At 43.1% G+C, this 19204-nt stretch overlaps 2 protein-coding genes across 3 annotated transcripts in view; both read left to right on the top strand.

Annotated features, from left to right (window-relative positions):
- The window catches only part of dgkaa (diacylglycerol kinase, alpha a), a 29242-nt gene extending 23158 nt beyond the window's left edge, over nucleotides 1–6084 (top strand). For both annotated transcript variants that reach the window (XM_063214998.1, XM_063214997.1), the window contains exons 19-22: nucleotides 1295–1478; nucleotides 3345–3465; nucleotides 3804–3864; nucleotides 4144–6084. In XM_063214998.1, coding sequence (XP_063071068.1) covers nucleotides 1295–1478; nucleotides 3345–3465; nucleotides 3804–3864; nucleotides 4144–4218 — 441 coding nt within the window. In that variant the 3' untranslated portion in view covers nucleotides 4219–6084. The remainder of the gene's footprint in view (nucleotides 1–1294; nucleotides 1479–3344; nucleotides 3466–3803; nucleotides 3865–4143) is intronic.
- Nucleotides 1–19204, top strand: part of LOC134462123 (sodium- and chloride-dependent GABA transporter 2-like) — a 325830-nt gene that overhangs the window by 102270 nt on the left and 204356 nt on the right. The window lies entirely within an intron of this gene.

The following is a 19204-nucleotide window of genomic DNA, read 5'->3' as shown; positions in this document are numbered from 1 at the left end:
GTACGAAAGGTGCCAATCAGCGCATCAGGGTAGATGGAGGGAGCAGTTTTGGGTACAGAGTGTCCCGCTCAGGGACCAGTGTTGCCAGATTGGGTGGTTACCCGCCCAATTGGGCTGCTTAGGATGGCCGTCTGTGGGTAAAAACGGGAAACAAATTCTGCAGTTTTATGCCTATAGAAATCAATGCAATTTGTTGAAATTGGGCGGAATTTTTTGAGAACCTTTTGGGCGGGATTTGATCAGACAAATCTGGCAACACTGTCAGGGACACTGATTACTAAGTGACCAGTTAAGCAATTGTGCTGAGCCACCACCGTCACCCCAAAAGCCATGCAAAGTGTTAACCGACATTTCAAGAACAGTATGGGCTTCAGTGTCTAGCTAGCTCAAGGACAACATTGACTGTCACCACCATTATAATTGAATGTGTAAAGGGCTTAAATTTCATCTCTGTGCTGCACAGAATTGCATGTGAGCCATTTGTCATTGCATGCAATCTGCTGGGCAGACAGACGCTCATGTCTACACAGTAAAAATACCAGTGCTATTTTAACTCTTTAAGGGTTGAAATGAACTCCATTTCAGATAACGTTTGGTCCTGGCCCCATTCAAAGTGAATTCTACTCAATATTTTGTAAATATCAGCACAGGGATATGAAAAAATATTGAACACTGGTGGCTCGTGGAGCAAAGTGGGCAGGTAATCGTCCTGCTGTAGCGTTGAAGTTACGCAGGCCGCCTGCAAAAATTTTACACTGACTTTTGACGCCACTGTTGAGAGGAATTTGACTCTCCGCAGTGTTGTAAATACTTCATCTGGAGTTTACTCTGGAATGGTAGACCCTTAATGCACGCCATTCCACCAGTGGAACACTGTAATAGTCACTGAAAAAAATGGACTACCGTAGTACCATACCAGAGATTCTTTAAGTATATAGAGATATGCCAACATAATAGGTTTCTATGGGCACCTAACATGACCAGGTTCCGGTCTGCCTAAAGGGGCGTGTCATAATGCTCCTAGCATTGAATAGAACAGTCCTCAGGTCTGCCTAGGTCTGCCTAAAGGGGGATTTCCCCCCCAATAATAGAACCCAGAAACAATGGGCCAATGGAACCTCTCTCTCTCTACTCTCTCTGACCATACCACTATGACAGCACACAGGACCTTCAGTAGTAGATTACGACTTGGTCATGGACTTGCCATTGTGGTAACAGCTCATTTATAACAGGGGCCGTGTCGTCACCCCATTTTTTGAAACTGTTTACTTTGTCTGTCTGTGCACCCCTTCAGTGCTGCGGGGTCCCCCTGGATCTGAGCAGCCTGGACCTGCAGGGTATAGCCGTCCTCAACATTCCCAGCATGCACGGCGGTTCAAACTTGTGGGGGGGCGAGTCGCGGAAGGATGAAGCTGACAGAGACGCAAGTTTACCGGATGTCATCACTGATTACGACACCCTAAAGACTAGTTCACAAGGTATAGTATGCAAAGCATTCACATTACATATACATACATGCTGTACAAGGACAGCATTCCTCTCTCTCTCTCTCTCTCTCTCTCTCTCTCTCTCTCTCTCTCTCTCTCTCTCTCTCTGTCTCTCTCTCTAAGGCGCTGATTGATGTTGCCACAAGCTGCAGCACAGTAAAAATGCAATACAATTTTTTTCACTAAACTCTTAGAGAGTTGATTTGACACCTTGTAGAGTGTATTTGGACCCAGAGTACTCTAGCGTTGAATTAACACTGCCTTCGTTTTTACTGTGAACAAGCTCATTTTCATAGAACTCTCCACTTTTATAATCAGAAGCCAGACGAACATTAATACTTTTCCAGCACATTAATATGAAATAAATATTTATGTAATGTAATATTTGTTAATATGTAGTTTGTTAAATTAGATAAAAGATGCTAGGATGTGAATGCTTTGCTTAACACTGTCTCTTGTTTTCACCTCAGATTTGGTTTGTCAGTAGTCAAATAGAGAATTGATCTCACTCAGTTTCTTCTTTTTCCTTTATTTTTATTAATTCATTGCAGAGTCGAACAGACGTTTAGGGCTTTATCAGTGTAACAATTTACTCCGGCAGATGGCGGCAGTTTACTGCGGCAGATGGCGTGGTGAGCGCTCCACTTAACGAGCAGCGTAACTGCTCGATATGGAAGAGGGCTTGCCGCACCATCTCTAATGAGTAATTAGCAACACTGATGAAGGCTCTTGTAGACGAAACGTCCGTCTGACCCTGGTACGAATGAAAAGAAAAGAATAAGGAAATAAAAAGAAACTGAGTGAGATCTAATCTCTACTTGCTTGATTACTTCAGAGATGAACCAACAATAAGGAAGAGCGTGGTGTGTGGACGATAACTTTTGGGTCATTTCACGTGAAATCAGACACTTTGGGACCCGACCGACACAGATTTCAATCATACTTGCTTTTCGTACTATTTCAGTAAAGATGCTATACACAGAAATGTGCCTCTTACACTGTCTCTGTATTCTCCTCAGATTTGATACTTCAGTAAAGATACTATATACAGTATATTATACTAGATGGGAATGCAGTGGTACCACTGTCTGTTTTTTGATTAGGTAGCTCAGTACATAGTATAATATGAGATAGTAACAATCCACCTAAAACTGTCTATGTAGCCTGATAAACCAGCCTAAATGTGAGATTGGATGTGTAATTTAGTCTGGCCCCGATTAATAGTACATCTGAAGATTGTTGATGAGAACAACCCGTTGTCTTTCAAATCATGCCTGTGCCTATAGGCCGGCGCTCTGACCAATCAGTGCTAACTTTCTCGTTGATGTGCTTTCCTAACATTGCGAGCTTCGTCGTCACTCCCTCAAAACCCCGCCCACTTTGATTAAAAACAAATCTCTGTGTTGTGATTGTTTTGCCAGATTCTTGGCAAGCCTGGCAGACCACTACAACGAAGCGAGGCTAGACCACTCGCAGCCGAAAAATGTTGGCGTCCAGCGGGTGGCGCTGGTTTACTAGGCTACTGTCTCTGGTTTTCTCCTCAGATTGTGTACTTCAGTAAATACATGATAAGACAGGAATGCTCTGCTCAACACTGTTATTTTCTCCTCAGATGTACTAGTTCAATAAAGATATTACGAGACAGGAATCCTCTTGTGTTCTTGTCAGACGTTACGTGAGTTGCGATAAATGGCTGGAGGTGGAGAGACTGGAAGCTGCTCTGTTTTTCCTCAGATTTGTTCGTTTACTAAAGATGTGACACTATGAAACACTACTCTCTTGTTATATTCTCAGATTGGGTACGTCAGTAAAGACACTATACTATGAGACTTACACTGTCTCTTGTTGTCTCCTCAGACGTGAGTGATAAGCGGCTGGAGGTGGTGGGTCTGGAAGGGGCTCTGGAGATGGGCCAGATCTACTCGGGCCTGAAGAGTAAGGGCCTCCGCCTGGCCCAGACGGCCCAGATCACTATCAGGTAGGCCACTGTACGCCCAGCCCAGCACAGACACACCTGAGACTGACATACGCACCTGACCGAAGCATTTCACCTCCCTCTCTCTCTCTCTCTCTCTCTGTCTGTCTGTCTCTCTTTCACTCTCTTTCTCTTTTTCTTTCTCTGTGCTTCTGTGTCTGTCGGTCTCTCTCTCTCTCTCTCTCTCTCTCTCTCTCTCTCTCTCTCTCTCTCTCCTCTCGACTCTAATGTGGAGATACCGTAGGGGCTTAATCAGGTCTTCAGGTTTTCTTTAGAAGCGCCTGTTTCTCTGCCTGCTTGTGTAATGTGTGTGCGTGTCTGGTTTCCCCTCTCTCCTGCAGGACACTGAAAGCTCTTCCCATGCAGATAGATGGAGAGCCCTGGATGCAGCCGCCATGTACAGTGAGTAGAGTGGGGAAGTCATGTAGAGGCAGAGGTGCGAGGCACTCTGAAGTAAAATAAAAGTCCTTTATTTTTCTGAGTGGGACATCAAGCCCTGTGTGTGTGTGTGTGTGTGTGTGTGTGTGTGTGTGTGTGTGTGTGTGTGTGTGTGTGTGTGTGTGTGTCTGTAATATATTGAAATAAACCCACTTAAATTCCACTTATAGATCAGAGAGGGGATAGGCTGTGATACGTCTGTGCACAGGACATTCCATGACATGATGTTTTAATGTTCCCCAGATTAACATCAAGCACAAGAACCAGGCGAACATGCTGATGGCTGCTCCGGCCAAATCCTCTGGCTTCTGGAAGTGAGGTGGAGACAGCTCAAGTTCTCCATGACAGCCCCATCACCTGGCATCCCCTTTACTCCCCTGCAACAAACCACAACTTTCTCCCTCTCTATGTCTCTCTTTACAAATCTCTCTGCCTGTCCTTCTGCCTGTCTTAAGTTCTTAGTGAGTTTTTTCACTTCTGTCGGCAAGGAGGAAGGGCCACATCATGAAGCGCCTCTTCCTTGCTCGGGTCATACCGTATGCTCACCACAGAGAAACTGATCTGACTTGAAACATGCACATGTTTGAATGCCTACACAGCCATTGTTTTTTTTAGACGTGTTATGTCTGCTTACAGGCCTGCCTTTGTCCATTGTCAGTGGAGTGGAGTAAGAGATATTGTGTATTATTATCACCACTTTTGTGTTATGAAATGAAAACAGTCCTGTTTCACTCCCTCATGTGGATTGCTTTTGACGTATTGTGGCATACGTACGTGGTGGTGACACGTGTTATTTATATGCTTGAAGGGAAAGGGTACAGACTGCATATGTGGTACGACTAGGAGTCACTTTTAAACATATGAAGCCACTAGGATATGGCTACTGTTAAGCATTTTAGCACCTTTTCAGAGTTGTCTGCGATGCAATATAGGAAGTGATCTTAATTGAGGTGGGGTTGCAGGTTAACCATTTTAAGAATATGTACTATTATGACATCATGTTGGGGGTTCCGCAGGCTCATAGGAGTCTATGTAGAACCTTAGAATCCTGGGAGAGTTCCCCCAACATGATGTCATACCTGCAACCCCACCTTTAATGTTTGTTGTTGTCTCCATTTTTGGCTAATTTGGATTTCGTCTACTGTGATCCTGCTTTAGTATGGTTGTCTATGGGCATGTCCGCTTCTGTCATTGAAACCACCCTGATCATTTGTTTTCAGAAAATGGGCAACTCAACAAGTGGTAACTGGTTTTCACTTGGATTCTATAACACATTTCATACTGAAATCTGGCTTCTGTTGTGTTTTATGTAGCATTTTGTAAATCGTATTATTTTCTTTCGTTTTACAAAATCCAAAATTAGCCAAATAATAACAGCATGCAAGCAGCAAAAAAACACGATGATGACCACTCTATTGCATTGCAGACATCTCAGAAAAGGGGCGAAATATGCTCAATAGTGGACATGCCCCCTTTGATGGATGTGCAGTGTACGCCATTATCATGCTAACCTGTGGTATCGCAAGCCAGATGTTCATTTCACCACTGTAGGTTTACTACTCCTCATTTATTACTACTCATTTATTCATCCTCATTTTAAATTATTTATTAACACAGTTATTAACGTAAAACGAGAAGTCTAGGTTTGCTTGTTTTTGTTATTATTTAAGTGACGACATTTTTATTCTGCTTTAACCTGTGTAATAGCCTGTCCTACTGATCGCCAGTTTGGAATTGTGCTCAGCATTCATTATAAACTAATGTGGAACTGGTTTTGATAATTACATGTGTATCTGCTTTGTTAGTGTTCGTTACACACATTGTTTCAGATATTATTTTGAGCTGCATGTAAATAATAGTTCTGTGTCCCTGTTCTACAATACCAGTGTTCATGATATGATGATTTCCAAACAGAAAGTGGTTACTGGAAGCTGCTGTACATTATTACTTTCCGACTTGAAAGTATAACTTAGAAAGTATTACTTTCAGTACTCGGAAAAAGTATTAAGATATTTGTCTAGAAATCACACATGTAAAACCTGTGTATAGTTATTCATATACACATGTTAATTCAACAGATCGAGAGCCCAATTCAAGGCTCTTTAAGTTTGTCCTATTTTCTCGGTGTCAAAGTAACACTGTGAAATGTACTGTGTTCTACCACATGCAGCCCTCCTCTCTGAAGCTCACCTTATTTTTTTATTCCTTGTGTCTAAATATAGCCATGAAGGCAGCAACCCAATCTGGCTCTGCCTCTTGGCTCTTTTATAAATATATTATTTACTTCTGAGTCAGTCTGAATAATGACAATTGTCCTGGAAGGAAACCAGACTCCTTTTTAGATGCCCCTCCACCCCTCTCTCTCGCTCTCCAGATCTCATCTGGCTGGCCGTGCCAGTGGAGTGGCTTTGAGGCTGGGAGCTCAGCGCCACTTGGCCGGGGTCTAACGTTTCCAGCGGTCCCTGGGCTGCTTTTATAGGATCATGTGGTATGGAACCAACACCCTGTTCAGCACTACCCACCCCAACCCACCCCTTTCCGAACCCCTCACTCATTCATCCACCCCACCCCCTGTGCCCCGCCAGAGCTGCCCAGAGCTGCCCAGAGCTGGCACATCTATAGTGGCAGTCGGGAGTGGGAAATGCCCCCGGTTGTGTAACCCAAGATGTTGGCTCACATGTACCGCATGCACTCGCTCACTCACTCACTCGCTCACTCAGTGGAGCCTGGACATGCTCACTGTATACAAGGCTTTGATGGCCTGTCCGCACTCCCAACCATGTGAAGCACCAGCTGCCTGTGAAATCATACGGCACAGTGCAGCGCCACAACGCGGAGGGCCAATAGGTCAGGGTGGTCATGTGTGCCTCCCATTAAAACAGGAGGGTCCAGCTACTTGGACATGAGCCCACCCCTATAGGGAGCGCTTAAACAAGGCAATCAGCTGTTTTGTTCCGTAAACTTCACTTGTGCAGGGAAGAACTAGGTGTGGCTGCGACGTCTCAATACAATGTTTCCATTTATGTATCTCCTGTGTTTGAATAGGCACAGCAGGAGGGTGGGCTATTATAGCTCAGTTGGAAATCATAAATTCGAATGGTGGCTTGGGTTGCATTATTTCAGTGTATGAGTTGTCTTGAGATTTTTATTAAAATTACAAAGCATCAGGAAAAGTATGGATGAAAACACTCAAATTCATTTCTACATTATTGGTCAATGCAACTTTAAAAAAAAAAGAAAGAAAGAAAGAAAAGGAAAAGAAATATGACACTACCTAATTAGTAGTAAATTATAAATTAATATATGGAGCTACCAGTAGGATGCATCGAAATATTGATTTGAAAGTATTTTTCTTCATATATATATATATATTTAATTTTAGCTGTTGCAGTGCAATTTCTTGAAGTATATTTTCCCTTTCATGTCTGCATAGTGACAGACCGTGTGCTGCCCTCACGGGGGCGCTGCGTATCATGATTAAAGCACAAGAATGTGCCACGGATAGTTGAGCGCACCTGGCACGCGGACCAGACAGCGAAACTGAGCGCAACACACAAGTAATTTTTAAAAAGGTTTTGACGTGATCTCCAGATTAAACTTTCAACACAATACCTGAATTAATGTGAGGCTACTATATCGAGGGTGAAGTAGCCTAGTCATTTGTCTGTGGTTCCACTTGCACGAAAGTATTGATGCCATCCAAGTTGCTTGCAGCTTTTAGCTGTCGGCAACTGAAACATGTGCGAACACGATACGAATAGGCACAGCATGATCGAATAGTCAAGCGAGCAATTAGAAGCATTCGGCCACATCGAGGTCAGCTGCAGGCCAAGTCCTAACTGCCGCGGGTAGTGTAATCAAAATCTTTGGTGTAATATTGCCAGGCCACCATTGCAGAGCACTATAAGACAGACATCCCAAGTGCTCCTCGACCACCAGCACTTGTACACAGGCAAGGTAACTTCAATTTGTTACTGTGAAGTGGATGATTAGTTGCTGTTGTGCAATGCACTGTCGTGACTCGTGGCGGTATAATATTCCGTCTGATGGATTTTGATCTAATGGCCTTCAACAGCAGAGTGTCCAGCTCTCAAGATAGGCTATTAGAAGCAGGCAGTAAGAGAAAACATCACATTCCTAGGCCCAATTAATTGAAGCACAGGCAAAGAGAAGTTCATTCTAAAACTTCTCAACAGTATGGTCAAACAGTTGTTTGTCAGCTACTCATGCAGGAGGAAGACCCCCTAAATTCTACACTGTTTTTTGCTTGTTTTTTTACTTTATGGTTTATACATTCTGAGCCGTTCATAAGACTACGTGTAATACCATATCACATTTTACCAAATGAAACACTGAAATATGAGGTAGGCTACTGTGTCACACTTAGGTGGACTAAAGCCTAATTTGGGCACATGGGCAGGGCAGGGTGCAGATATCAGAGGGACATGTTCCTCCAATTTTTGGGAAACATGACGTGTGTGTGTGTGTGTGTGTGTGTGTGTGTGTGTGTGTGTGTGTGTGTGTGTGTGTGTGTGTGTGTGTGTGTGTGTGTTTGTTTGTGTGTGTGCACGCGCTCGTGCGCGTGCATGCGTGCGCGCGTGTGTGTGTGTGCATGCGTGCGTGTGTGTGTGTTGTTGGGATGGGGTTGGTGATGGGGTGGAATTAAATATATACTTGGCTCATCACATACATTCTCTGGAATTTACTGGGTACAAGGTTGTAATTCCATAAGGAGTAAATAGACTGTCAACTTCACATGCTATAGCCTAGGTCTTGTAACAGCCACTAACAACCATCTTCTCCTCCACAGTGCTACTTTGGTAGTGCTGTTGCCGATGTGCATATCTTGACGAATCGGCAACCGTTGGGCTACAAGTCTGACTCCCTAACTGCTTACCCATGACTGCCCTCATTTAACTGTATTTTTAAAAGTAGCCTGATGCATGAAATTGAAAACTGAATCCTAGAATACACCATCTATTTTGCAGATTTTATGTGGAAAACGGCTATCAATAATACAGTAACACAATCAGTGGGAAAACCTGTCATTTACATAGGAAACCTGGCGGGTCGGGAGTCAAACCGGCAACCTTTGGGCTACAAGTCTGAGGCCCTAACCGCTTACCCATGACTGTCCTAATAAATGCCCCCTACTGAAGTTATGAGGACTTGAATCTGGGCCCAACTTTGTCCACCTCTGTCGACTTCCCTGAATAGACTCCCTAATCTGGGGTAGTGCGGTAAAGTTAGTTTGATATTGGACATTCTGAGGTTGGGTGCCATGACTGAAGGTTCATGTCACAGTGGGACCATTGAGCCATGGCTTCCCTACTAAGCATGTCCACTTACACTTGCCCCGACACTAGGGTGCATCAAACACCCCAACTTCTGAAAATCCTGCTCTGCTGTTGCCCCTTTCTGCTATCACAACTTCTTTGTAAAATTTTGGAAAATTTGATCAATAAAGGGTAGCACATTAGGCTGGAAAATTTCAATGGTGGGCATTTTTAGTGAAATTGATGAAAAGTGGGTTTTAGACTACAACATATTGATCAAAACAAGAAAAGAGATTCGTTTTTTGAGCCTTCATTTAGCAACTTTGTAGCCCCCATGTGCTAATTCTTTAGCCATATTCGAACACCCTCCTTTAGCCATGTTTTTGGGTGTTTAATGTCCTCTCGAAGTGGCACCTGAAGCTTTTTTCCAAATGACTGTACATACTAATTTTGATTAAAACAGCCACAAAACACACTTTGCATTGATTCAGCCAAAAAATGCCCATTCATTACAATTCAACATTTCAAGCCTAATGTGCCACCCTTCAAAATAGATCTAATTTGCTAGACATTTGCAAGGAAGTTAAGGTAGTGCAAAGGGACAATTCTGCCAGCACAGAGTGTGATTTTGCAAAGTTTACATATTCAAGAGCTGTTTGATGCACTAGCACCCACCACGCCTCTGCACCTCACTACATGGTATGATGTGTGTTAAGTGGCTGCAGGAAATTCCTTTAGCACAGAGGGAAGACTAATGAGTGTGCTGTCATAACACAGAAGAAGTATGCTCACATGCTCATACCATACAGAGGTGCGATACTAAGGCAGTGCGAGACCAGTGTCTCCACTCTTCAGTTGTTCAGCGATAGGATAGGCCTACAATAGCTGCTTGGATAAGACTATGAGACGTGGTGTGAGACTGTGACAAGGCGTAGACAATCCAGATTGATGGCAATCTGTCCCAGTGTCACTGTCATGCAGTTGACCTTCCCCTCCAGTGCAGGGAAGAGGTGGAGTGAGGTGAGAAGGCATCTTACTGGAACTTAGAGCACTGAAGAAGGAGAGTCACTGTCACGTCACCAGGCCTACCTGCCCCTCAGACACACCAGCTCTCAAGACGTCCGCCTGCAACACACCATATCCTTGCTGTAGTTTTTTAAAAATTATTCATTTAGAATTTAGGATGCAATATTGTCTGTTGAGACCTGGAATGGATGCAATGTCTTGATTCAAGTCACCTGCAAGCAGAGGGTTTCGGAACCTCATTTTTCTTTATTACACAATTGTGATACTTTTTGTAAGACAGTGTGGTATATTGACTGTCGAGTTGACACCAGTTGAAATGGAGTGGTGTCCCAGGGAAGTCCTAGTGCATGTTTCCTCTACTGCTGTCAAAGCTGTACCCAAAAGGCCATGGGCAACCTGCTGGAGAAGTCCAACACCAAGAGTAGATTCCAATCTGCGGACATTTTCTTATTTGCAATTGGGATGGTGTATGAAAAACAGTCCCCCAAAAGTTGTTGTGGCTAGGCTGACAGCTGGGAAACTTTATTGTTTTCTCCACGGAGGAGGGGCCAGGAGGCAGGGTGAGGCCACAAGCACAAGTGGAGGATGGGAGTGTGCATATTGGAATGCACCCCAAGTTCAAAGTTCTTAGAGCTGAGCAAGATGGCTCACTTGCACCATTTTTGTGTAGTGTGAGGTAGTGTGAGCCACAATGGATCCCATTTTAGGATGCCAATCAAATATTTCACCCCTCTATTGTGCAGAAAATGACTGCTTCCATGCAAAGTAAATAATAATACAAAATGTCAATGTGTCAGAAAAACCTGGCCAATTTACAGTATATCACGAAAGTGAATACACCCCTCACAGTTTTGCAGATTTTTGAGTATATCTTTTCATAGGAAAGCATTACAGAAATGTAACTTTGACACAATGATTAGTGACCTTTTAACAACATATTTAACCGCTTAAATTTCTTGTTCACTCAGAAAAAAACAAAATACAGCCATTAATGTTTGAACATGTACTCACAAAAGTGAGTACACCCCAGATTGAAATCCGGTAGAGAAGGGGTTATGTTGGCTCGAATCGTCTCGAAATGAAACTAAATGAAAAGGGATGACAAGGGAGGTCATCAGTGTGCGTTTCAACCTTTCTTTGCATTGAACTTTTACATTTTGAGTCCGCATCTGTCTTAAATAGATTGGTGTGAGATTTGAATGCAATCCTATGGAGAATATCATGATCTGCTTCAGTAGTCACAGTGCATGTTGACATGTATGTTTCTTTTAGGTGTATTTCAGATTGCCAATGTTGACAGCATTCATGCATCCCCAAACCATGTCAGTCCCACTAACATGCTTGGCTTATGAGAGGATACACCTTTTTTGTAAAACTCACTTGTTTACCACCACACATGCTTGACACCATCTAAAGCAAATTTGTTTATCTTGGTCTCAAGAGAGATGAACAGACCAAGGATATGGATCACTGGAACCATGTTGTGTGATCTGAAGAGACCAAGATAAACAAATTTGCTTTAGACGGTGTCAAGCATGTGTGGTGGTAAACAAGTGAGTTTTACAAAAAAGATGTATCCTCTCATAAGCCAAGCATGGTAGTGGGACTGACATGGTTTGGGGATGCATGAATGCTGTCAACATTGGCCATCTGAAATACACCTAAAAGAAACATGCATGTCAACATGCACTGTGACTACTGAAGCAGATCATGATATTCTCCATAGGATTGCATTCAAATCTCACACCAATCTATTTAAGCCAGATGCAGACTCAAAATTTAAAAGTTCAATGCAAAGAAAGGTTGAAACGCACACTGATGACCTCCCTTGTCATCCCTTTTCATTTCGTTTCATTTCGAAACGCTTCGAGCCAACATAGCCCCTTCTCTACCGGATTTTAATCTGGGGTGTACTCACTTTTGTGAGTACATGTTCAAACATTAATGGCTGTATTTAGTTTTTTTCTGAGTGAACAAGAAATTTAAGCGGTTAAATATGTTGTTAAAAGGTCACTAATCATTGTGTCAAAGTTACATTTCTGTAATGCTTTCCTATGAAAAGATACACTCAAAAATCTGCAAAACTGTGAGGGGTGTATTCACTTTCGTGATATACTGTATACCTGTACGGTATATTACTCTACTGTTACAATATATCCATTGCACTACCATACCATAGCTCATAGATACAGTAGTTCCTGCCAAATGCAGATTGGTTAAATGCAGGGGTGGAAAAGTAACTTATTACTTTTACTCAATATTGTACTTGAGTAGCTTTTATGAATACTTTGTACTTTTTAAGTACATTTTTAAATTAATACTTTTACTTGTACTTGAGTACATTTTGACCCAAGTACTTTACTCAATTACACTGGAACCTGGCCTGAGTACTGAGTAAAAAAAATTGACTGAGAGACAAAATGCCATGCACAATAATGCCACAATCCGCCAGAAATGAAAGATTGTGCAGGATGGCACACAGCATTTCCACTATTTCACTATCTTGTATCAATGTATTGGATGATGGCTGGTGCCAAGCAAGAGATAGAGGTTATGGAGGACGATATTCAAGAAAAATAAACATGACATTCTGAAGAGGAAAGCTAATTAAAAGTAAGTAAGTACTTTGTACTCAAATTACATTTTAAGTGAAGTACTTTTTACTTTTACTTGAGTAGATTTTTAGATAGGTACTTTTACTTGTACTTGAGTAGAATTTAGGCAAAGTAAAGATACTTTTACTTGAGTACACATTTTCTGTACTCTTTCCACCTCTGGTTAAATGAATGGGCGAAAAGTAAGGCATATCAAGTCAAGTCAAGTTGGTTTTATTGTCAATTTCTTTACATGCACTGGTCATACAAAGAATTTGAAATTACGTTTCTTGCTTTCCCATGCAGACATAGACTAATCTAGGTAAGGACATAGACAGTATAGACATAGACAGTACTCATACATGGACATAAGACAGTATGGACATAGACAGTGCTCATACAGACATTTAATATATAAATTATATATTATTTTATTTAATTCATGTATAGATTTATCTATTCATATTTTGTTATTAACACCTGCGCCAACACCAGTCAAGCCTGTAACACTCTGCATGATCTCACTCTGCATGCAGTCTCACCCACTATTACTTCTTTGAAAGAAAACATTTGGGTCAGTGTCTAAAGCTCCTTTTGCAAGCTATTCAAGTGGCTCATCTGTCAGTGCCCATATAGCAGTATATATGTGTCGGTCCGAGTGTAATGAGAGATGCTCGTTATGTTTTACAGTAAGTGTGTTGGTACCATGTTTGTGTTAACCATGTCTAGCCATACATACTGTACAAGCAGTGGCATCCAACCCCCAACTCAAGCCCAATCCTGCACCTCACTAATGTCTGTTATGAAGTGTGTTACAGTAAGTGGCTGCAGGAAATTCCTCTAGCACAGAGTGAAGACTAATGTGCTGTCATAACACAGAAGAAATATGCTCACATGCTCATACCATACAGAGGTGTGATTTTAAACCAGTGTCAAAACTCAACAGTGTCACTCTCAACTCTCTGTTTGAGGATATACCGGATGCCTAGATAGGACGAGACGTGCAAGACTCAGAGGGCAGAGCCAATCTAGATTGATGGGAATCTGTCATTCTCACTGCAAGCTCTCAACTCAACCTCACACAACGATACACTAGACTAGTCACTGCCACTCATCCTCCCAACGATACACCAGACATCTGGATAATATGACACCTGGGTACTGTGAAACGGCATAACGCTGCTGTCAGTCCAGGTTGATGGATATCTGTCCTCCACGTCACTGCCCGTGCCGTTGACACTCCCCTCCCCTGCACGGAAGAGGCAGGCAGATAGGGGCGCTGCCAGAGAGGGAGCATCTTACTGGAATCCAGCGTCACGTCGTCAGCCGAGGAGGAGAGCCGCTGCCACGTCACCAAGACCTGCCCCCTCCGCGCACACCAGCTCTCAAGCTCCCCCTGCAACACACCGCATTGTTTTTTTAGAAGCTAGGGTGTGGCTGCAATCAAACTTATCATGTGTTTGTGTTGGGTGGTATGCAATGATTTGGCTGAAGGAACATGTAAACTGGAGGTGTCTATAGTCTACCCAAATGTCTCATATTTTGTTCACATTCAGTTTTTCACATTTAGTATTGTTCACAGTGGTTTTCACACATTCTGAAGAGTTTAAGGGGCACTGTGCAGGAAATGGTCAAAAAAGGTACTGCAACTATGCTGCTCATTGAAACTGGGCTGCCTATTGCCAAATTTGATCTTTACATTAAAGTTTACTAAGTAATAAACAAATATTTTCTAGTATGGTCCAAGTACAGTCATTTTTGCAGCTAAAAATGGCTATTTTTGGAAATTCAAAATGGCGGACCATGGAGAAGATCCCCCTTTTCATGTATGAAAAGTGTAATTTTTCCAGTCATAATGAATACTTAGAATTTGATGCTGGTGGTACGTATTCATGAAAAAGGTAACATTAGTGAATGGGCAGCATGAATTCTGGAAATAAACAACAAAAAATCTCAAACAGTGTCCCTTTAAGAAGACTCTGCAGTACAAAGCACCACAGTATTTTGGGAAATACATTTCTCACTCGTTCCTGGGCCAAAGCCTTCTTGGTTCGGTGATATTAGTAGACCAACAGCAGTTTCACCAGCCATAGTATGCAAATGTCTTTGATGAAAACACCGGCAAGCAGAAGGGCCTTTAATCCATTTTCCCACATGTCAGATATACAGGCGTTGGATAATGAAACTCAAACATCTGTCATTTTAGTCTGGAAAGTTTCATGGCATAAGTCGACCAGCCTGGTAGCCAATCTCCAGTAGCCTCTTACTGCAGATGGGGTCACCGGCGGGCCTATTCACTATTTGCTGAAAATACTCAACTACATCATAACAACATTGCTATGACGGTGCCGAGAGCCTTAAGTAACAGATTAAGACATAGACATTACAATTTTGGTGACAGTAAGGTTAAAACATAGGTGCTGTGCTAAGGGGTTAATTGCACATTGCACAAGGAAGAGCAGAGTGTGAAGCTCCAATTAGCAGGGTAAGAGCACAGTTTTGCTCAAAATATTGCAATGCACACAACCTTATGGGTGACATATTAGAGTTCAAAAGAGGACAAATTGTCAGTGCAAGTCTTTGCGATGTATCAAGAGCCATGGTATCCAGGGTAATGTCAGCATACCACCAAGAAGGACGAACCAACAGGATTAACTGTGGATGCAAGAGGAAGCTGTCTGAAAGGGATGTTTGGGTGCTAACCTGGACTGTATAAAACAAACATAAAACCACAGCTGCCCAAATCACGGCAGAATTAAATGTGCACCAGTTTCAGTTTCATTGTCTAACCCCTGTAGTATGCTGTCTTTGGAAGACTGGAACAGTACACTTGCGATCAGTGGTGGACAAAGTAAAAGTGAAAGTACTTTCGTGGTGTAATTACCACAGTAGCACATGATATTACATAGCTGTTACACCGTTTACTCCTTTTTATCTACCTATTGAGAAAGACTTTGTTATTACGGAAAAACAATAAAAACCTAACAAGGACCCACCACAAAGTCAACCCAACCTGTGCAGAATCAGCTTATCGTAAAACAAGTACATTGGTCTACTTTTTACTCAGATAAGTTACCTGTGCTGGAAAGAAACTGTGTTTCTTTTTTTAACTTTTACTTTTACTTTGTCCACCACTGCTTGCGATGCAGTTTAACCGCGGCAAATATACGAACATACGCAAACATGGGTAAGCGGTTAGGGCGTCAGATTTGTAGCCCAAAGGTTGCTGGTTCGACTCCTGACCCGCCAGGTTGGTGGGGAGAGTAATCAACCAGTGCTCTCCCCCATCCTCCTCCATGACTGAGGTAACCTGAGCATGGTACCGTCCCGCCGCACTGCTGCCTAGGGGCGCCATTGAGGGCTGCCCCTTGCACGGGTGAGGCATAAATGCAATTGTGTTGTGTGCGGTGTGCGGTGTGCTGTGGAGTGCTGTGTCACAATGACAATAGGAGTTGGAGTTTCCCAATGGGCTTTCACTTCACTTTCACTTTAAACATGTGGGCCGCGTAGTACTGCTCACTCTGAATGGTGGTCCATGGGCCGGAAATCAAACGAGAACCCCCGCTGTGAGGGATTCCCTCCCTGCTATTAGCTGGAATGCAAAGCTGTGCCCAAAAGCCATGGGCACCCGGCCAGAGAAACCCAACCATAATCAGAGACCCTGCGAGTCAAAAAGTCATTCGGAAAAAGGAACAGCTGAAGGCCACTGGTGTTCTCCACATTGCTGCTGCAGATTGAATGGCACTCTGCACAGAGCCCTGGAAGGTGGAGCTACTGTGTCCCAAAATAGCAACTCTGTGCCTCTCCATACGGCATTGTGCTGCTGTTTCAAAACTGCAGTAACTCTGTAGTAGCCCCTTAATGCGCGCCGTACCTCCAGTGGCACGCGGTAATAGTCATTGAAATGCACCTACCATAGCACTACAGTACTATGACACAACACCACGACTTGGTCATTACCATACTGGTAACAACAAATGTATAAAGCCGCGTCTTAAGGGGTTAATGCAATAGTTATAGTTTCAGCATATCTGAAAGATTACACAATATGGACAACAATTTGGACAGGGGAAAAAAAAATCTAGATTGTATATTGCCCCAAACAGTCAGTCAATTTTTGTAAGGTCTGCCTTGGGCCCACCACTCAGAAGGGCTGGCTATGTTGTCACCGCAGCCTGAGAGGGAGAGCAGGGCTGACCATGACAGACCGTGTGTGGGTGTGGATGTGGGTATCGGGGGAGGTGGTTGTGGTTGTTGTGGGTGAGGGCTGGTGTATAACTGTAAGTGGTGGCTCTCATTAGCTGCTAGCAGTGTGGAAACTATGAACCCCTGCTGGTGCCAGAGGATCGTTCGGGCCACTGTGAACACATGAGCCGATGTTGTAGGCTACTTATGCTTTAGAGAGTGTCCAAGGGTCGGTTAGCGTTCCAAGTGATATTAGCTTTTGTCATCACATCATTTATATATGGCCCTGCAGGAAACACCTGTGGGTGCCAATTAGTAGGTTTCATTTTTCTACTTCTGGGTTGCAAACAGAGACATTGAGCCATGTGTCATCAAAGACAGGACAAGATCATTTCATTTCAGTTTTTGCCGGATTTCAAACAAGTTGGGACAACACCTTTTTTTTTTTTTTTTTAGATTTGTTGCATGTGTTTTAAATGAGCACACATGTTCCCATTACAATAATGTTGCTCAGTTTAAACAACTGATATGTTGTCTTTGCACAATGCTCCATCTTGTTACTGGATTGAATGTTTTGAAAAATGACAGCATTTTGTTTTTAACAAAAAAATACAGAGTGTCCCAACTTTTTTAAGAATCCAGCTGTAGATTTTGGATATGGTATCATGAAAGGCTCTGTCTTGTGCCTACTGAATACTGGAAAACATCGCAAGACACAAAAAGTAAGTTGCCCTGCTACCTTAAGTATGTCAGTTAACCCAACTCGAGGATTTCTCAAGTTGAATTAACCGACAAACTTAAGGCAGCAGGGAAAATTACTTTTTTACGTTTAACTGTTTAAAGGCTGAGGTTGTAGCCTATGCCTCTCCACTTTAGAGAAGATCAACTTAATCTTTTCATTTGTTTAGGTGCAGCTTCTTTACATTTAATTTTGTGACCAATTCCTTGAGCGACGCGACACCTCTTTGAAGTGTTCAAGTGTTCAAGTGTTTACTCTATAATTTGTTTAATGGAGTTAACTGTTAGGTTATGCTTACTTAATGCTTTGCTGCTAAATCAGATGGTTCCTACTGTGCTGATTCTAGTGGTCTATGAAAATGCTCTTATATGGCATGACAACATTGGGGTGTGTGTTGCGTCCTGTCATTCCGCGTGTCACTCACTGCATGCTGTCTTGGAACCGCCACTCCTCCTTCTGCCTCTCCTGCTGTCACGTCTGACAGCCAGCCAATATGAGTGGGTGTATGCTGGGCGGGGGTGGAGGCGGGGGCGGGGGCGGGGGTGTGACATAGCATGGAGGCATCCTCACTTCTGCTTTTTTGTCTCCAACTTCCTACTTTTGAATGTGCAATGTGAGTGCGTAGTTGACACAATTGGTGATTGATGTTCCATTTGAGGTGGCGTTCTTTGCTTCCCCTCCACATGTCACAGCGTCAGAGTGGTAGACTGTTCTACTACGGCGGTTGATGGGCGGTGTGACATCATGTCTAGCTGTGTATCGTTGCCTCCAGCTTGCTCTGGGGCAGTGGTGTAGTCTACTTTTTTTATGGTGGGTATACTGTATATATTTGTGCTATTCAAAACAATAGATCAATCAATTTAAAGTGGGTATACTGAAATCAATGAAATTTAGAAGTGGGTTTACTCCGTTCTACGTAGACTACACCACTGCTCTGGGGCATGAGTTTAAACACTGCATTTCTGCATGTCGGTATCTGAATTCAGGACCGCTGACAGCTTTGGCTGGGCCCAGGACAAAGTCATCTGAAAGTGCCCCCCCCCCACCCAATTCTGGGCCTATTCTGTCCATGGGCCCGGGACAGCTGTCACCTTTGTCCCCCCGGCCCCTCGGCTGCCTTCTCTGCGTGGGTTGCATGTATTGCAATTGCTTGTCCACACACACACACACACACACACACACACACACACACACACACACACACACACACACACACACACACACACACACACACACACACACACACACACACATACACACACACACACACACACATTCACACACTGTTCCACTACCCACCTGTCAGACTGCCCACCTTTTCACACGTGACGGGGTAAATGCAGAAACTGAATACCGCTGTATGCACTGTCTGCTCTGTCTGGATGTGGTGATTTCATTGAAAAAAATCCTTCACTTAAGTCTGTTGATTAGAGTGTCAACAACAACAATAACAAACTTTATTGTAATTGTGCACAATCTGCGAT

The sequence above is a fragment of the Engraulis encrasicolus genome, chromosome 14 (assembly GCF_034702125.1).
Source record: "Engraulis encrasicolus isolate BLACKSEA-1 chromosome 14, IST_EnEncr_1.0, whole genome shotgun sequence".
NCBI classification, from domain to species: domain Eukaryota; kingdom Metazoa; phylum Chordata; class Actinopteri; order Clupeiformes; family Engraulidae; genus Engraulis; species Engraulis encrasicolus.
This window is presented reverse-complemented; position numbering and strand designations above follow the sequence as displayed.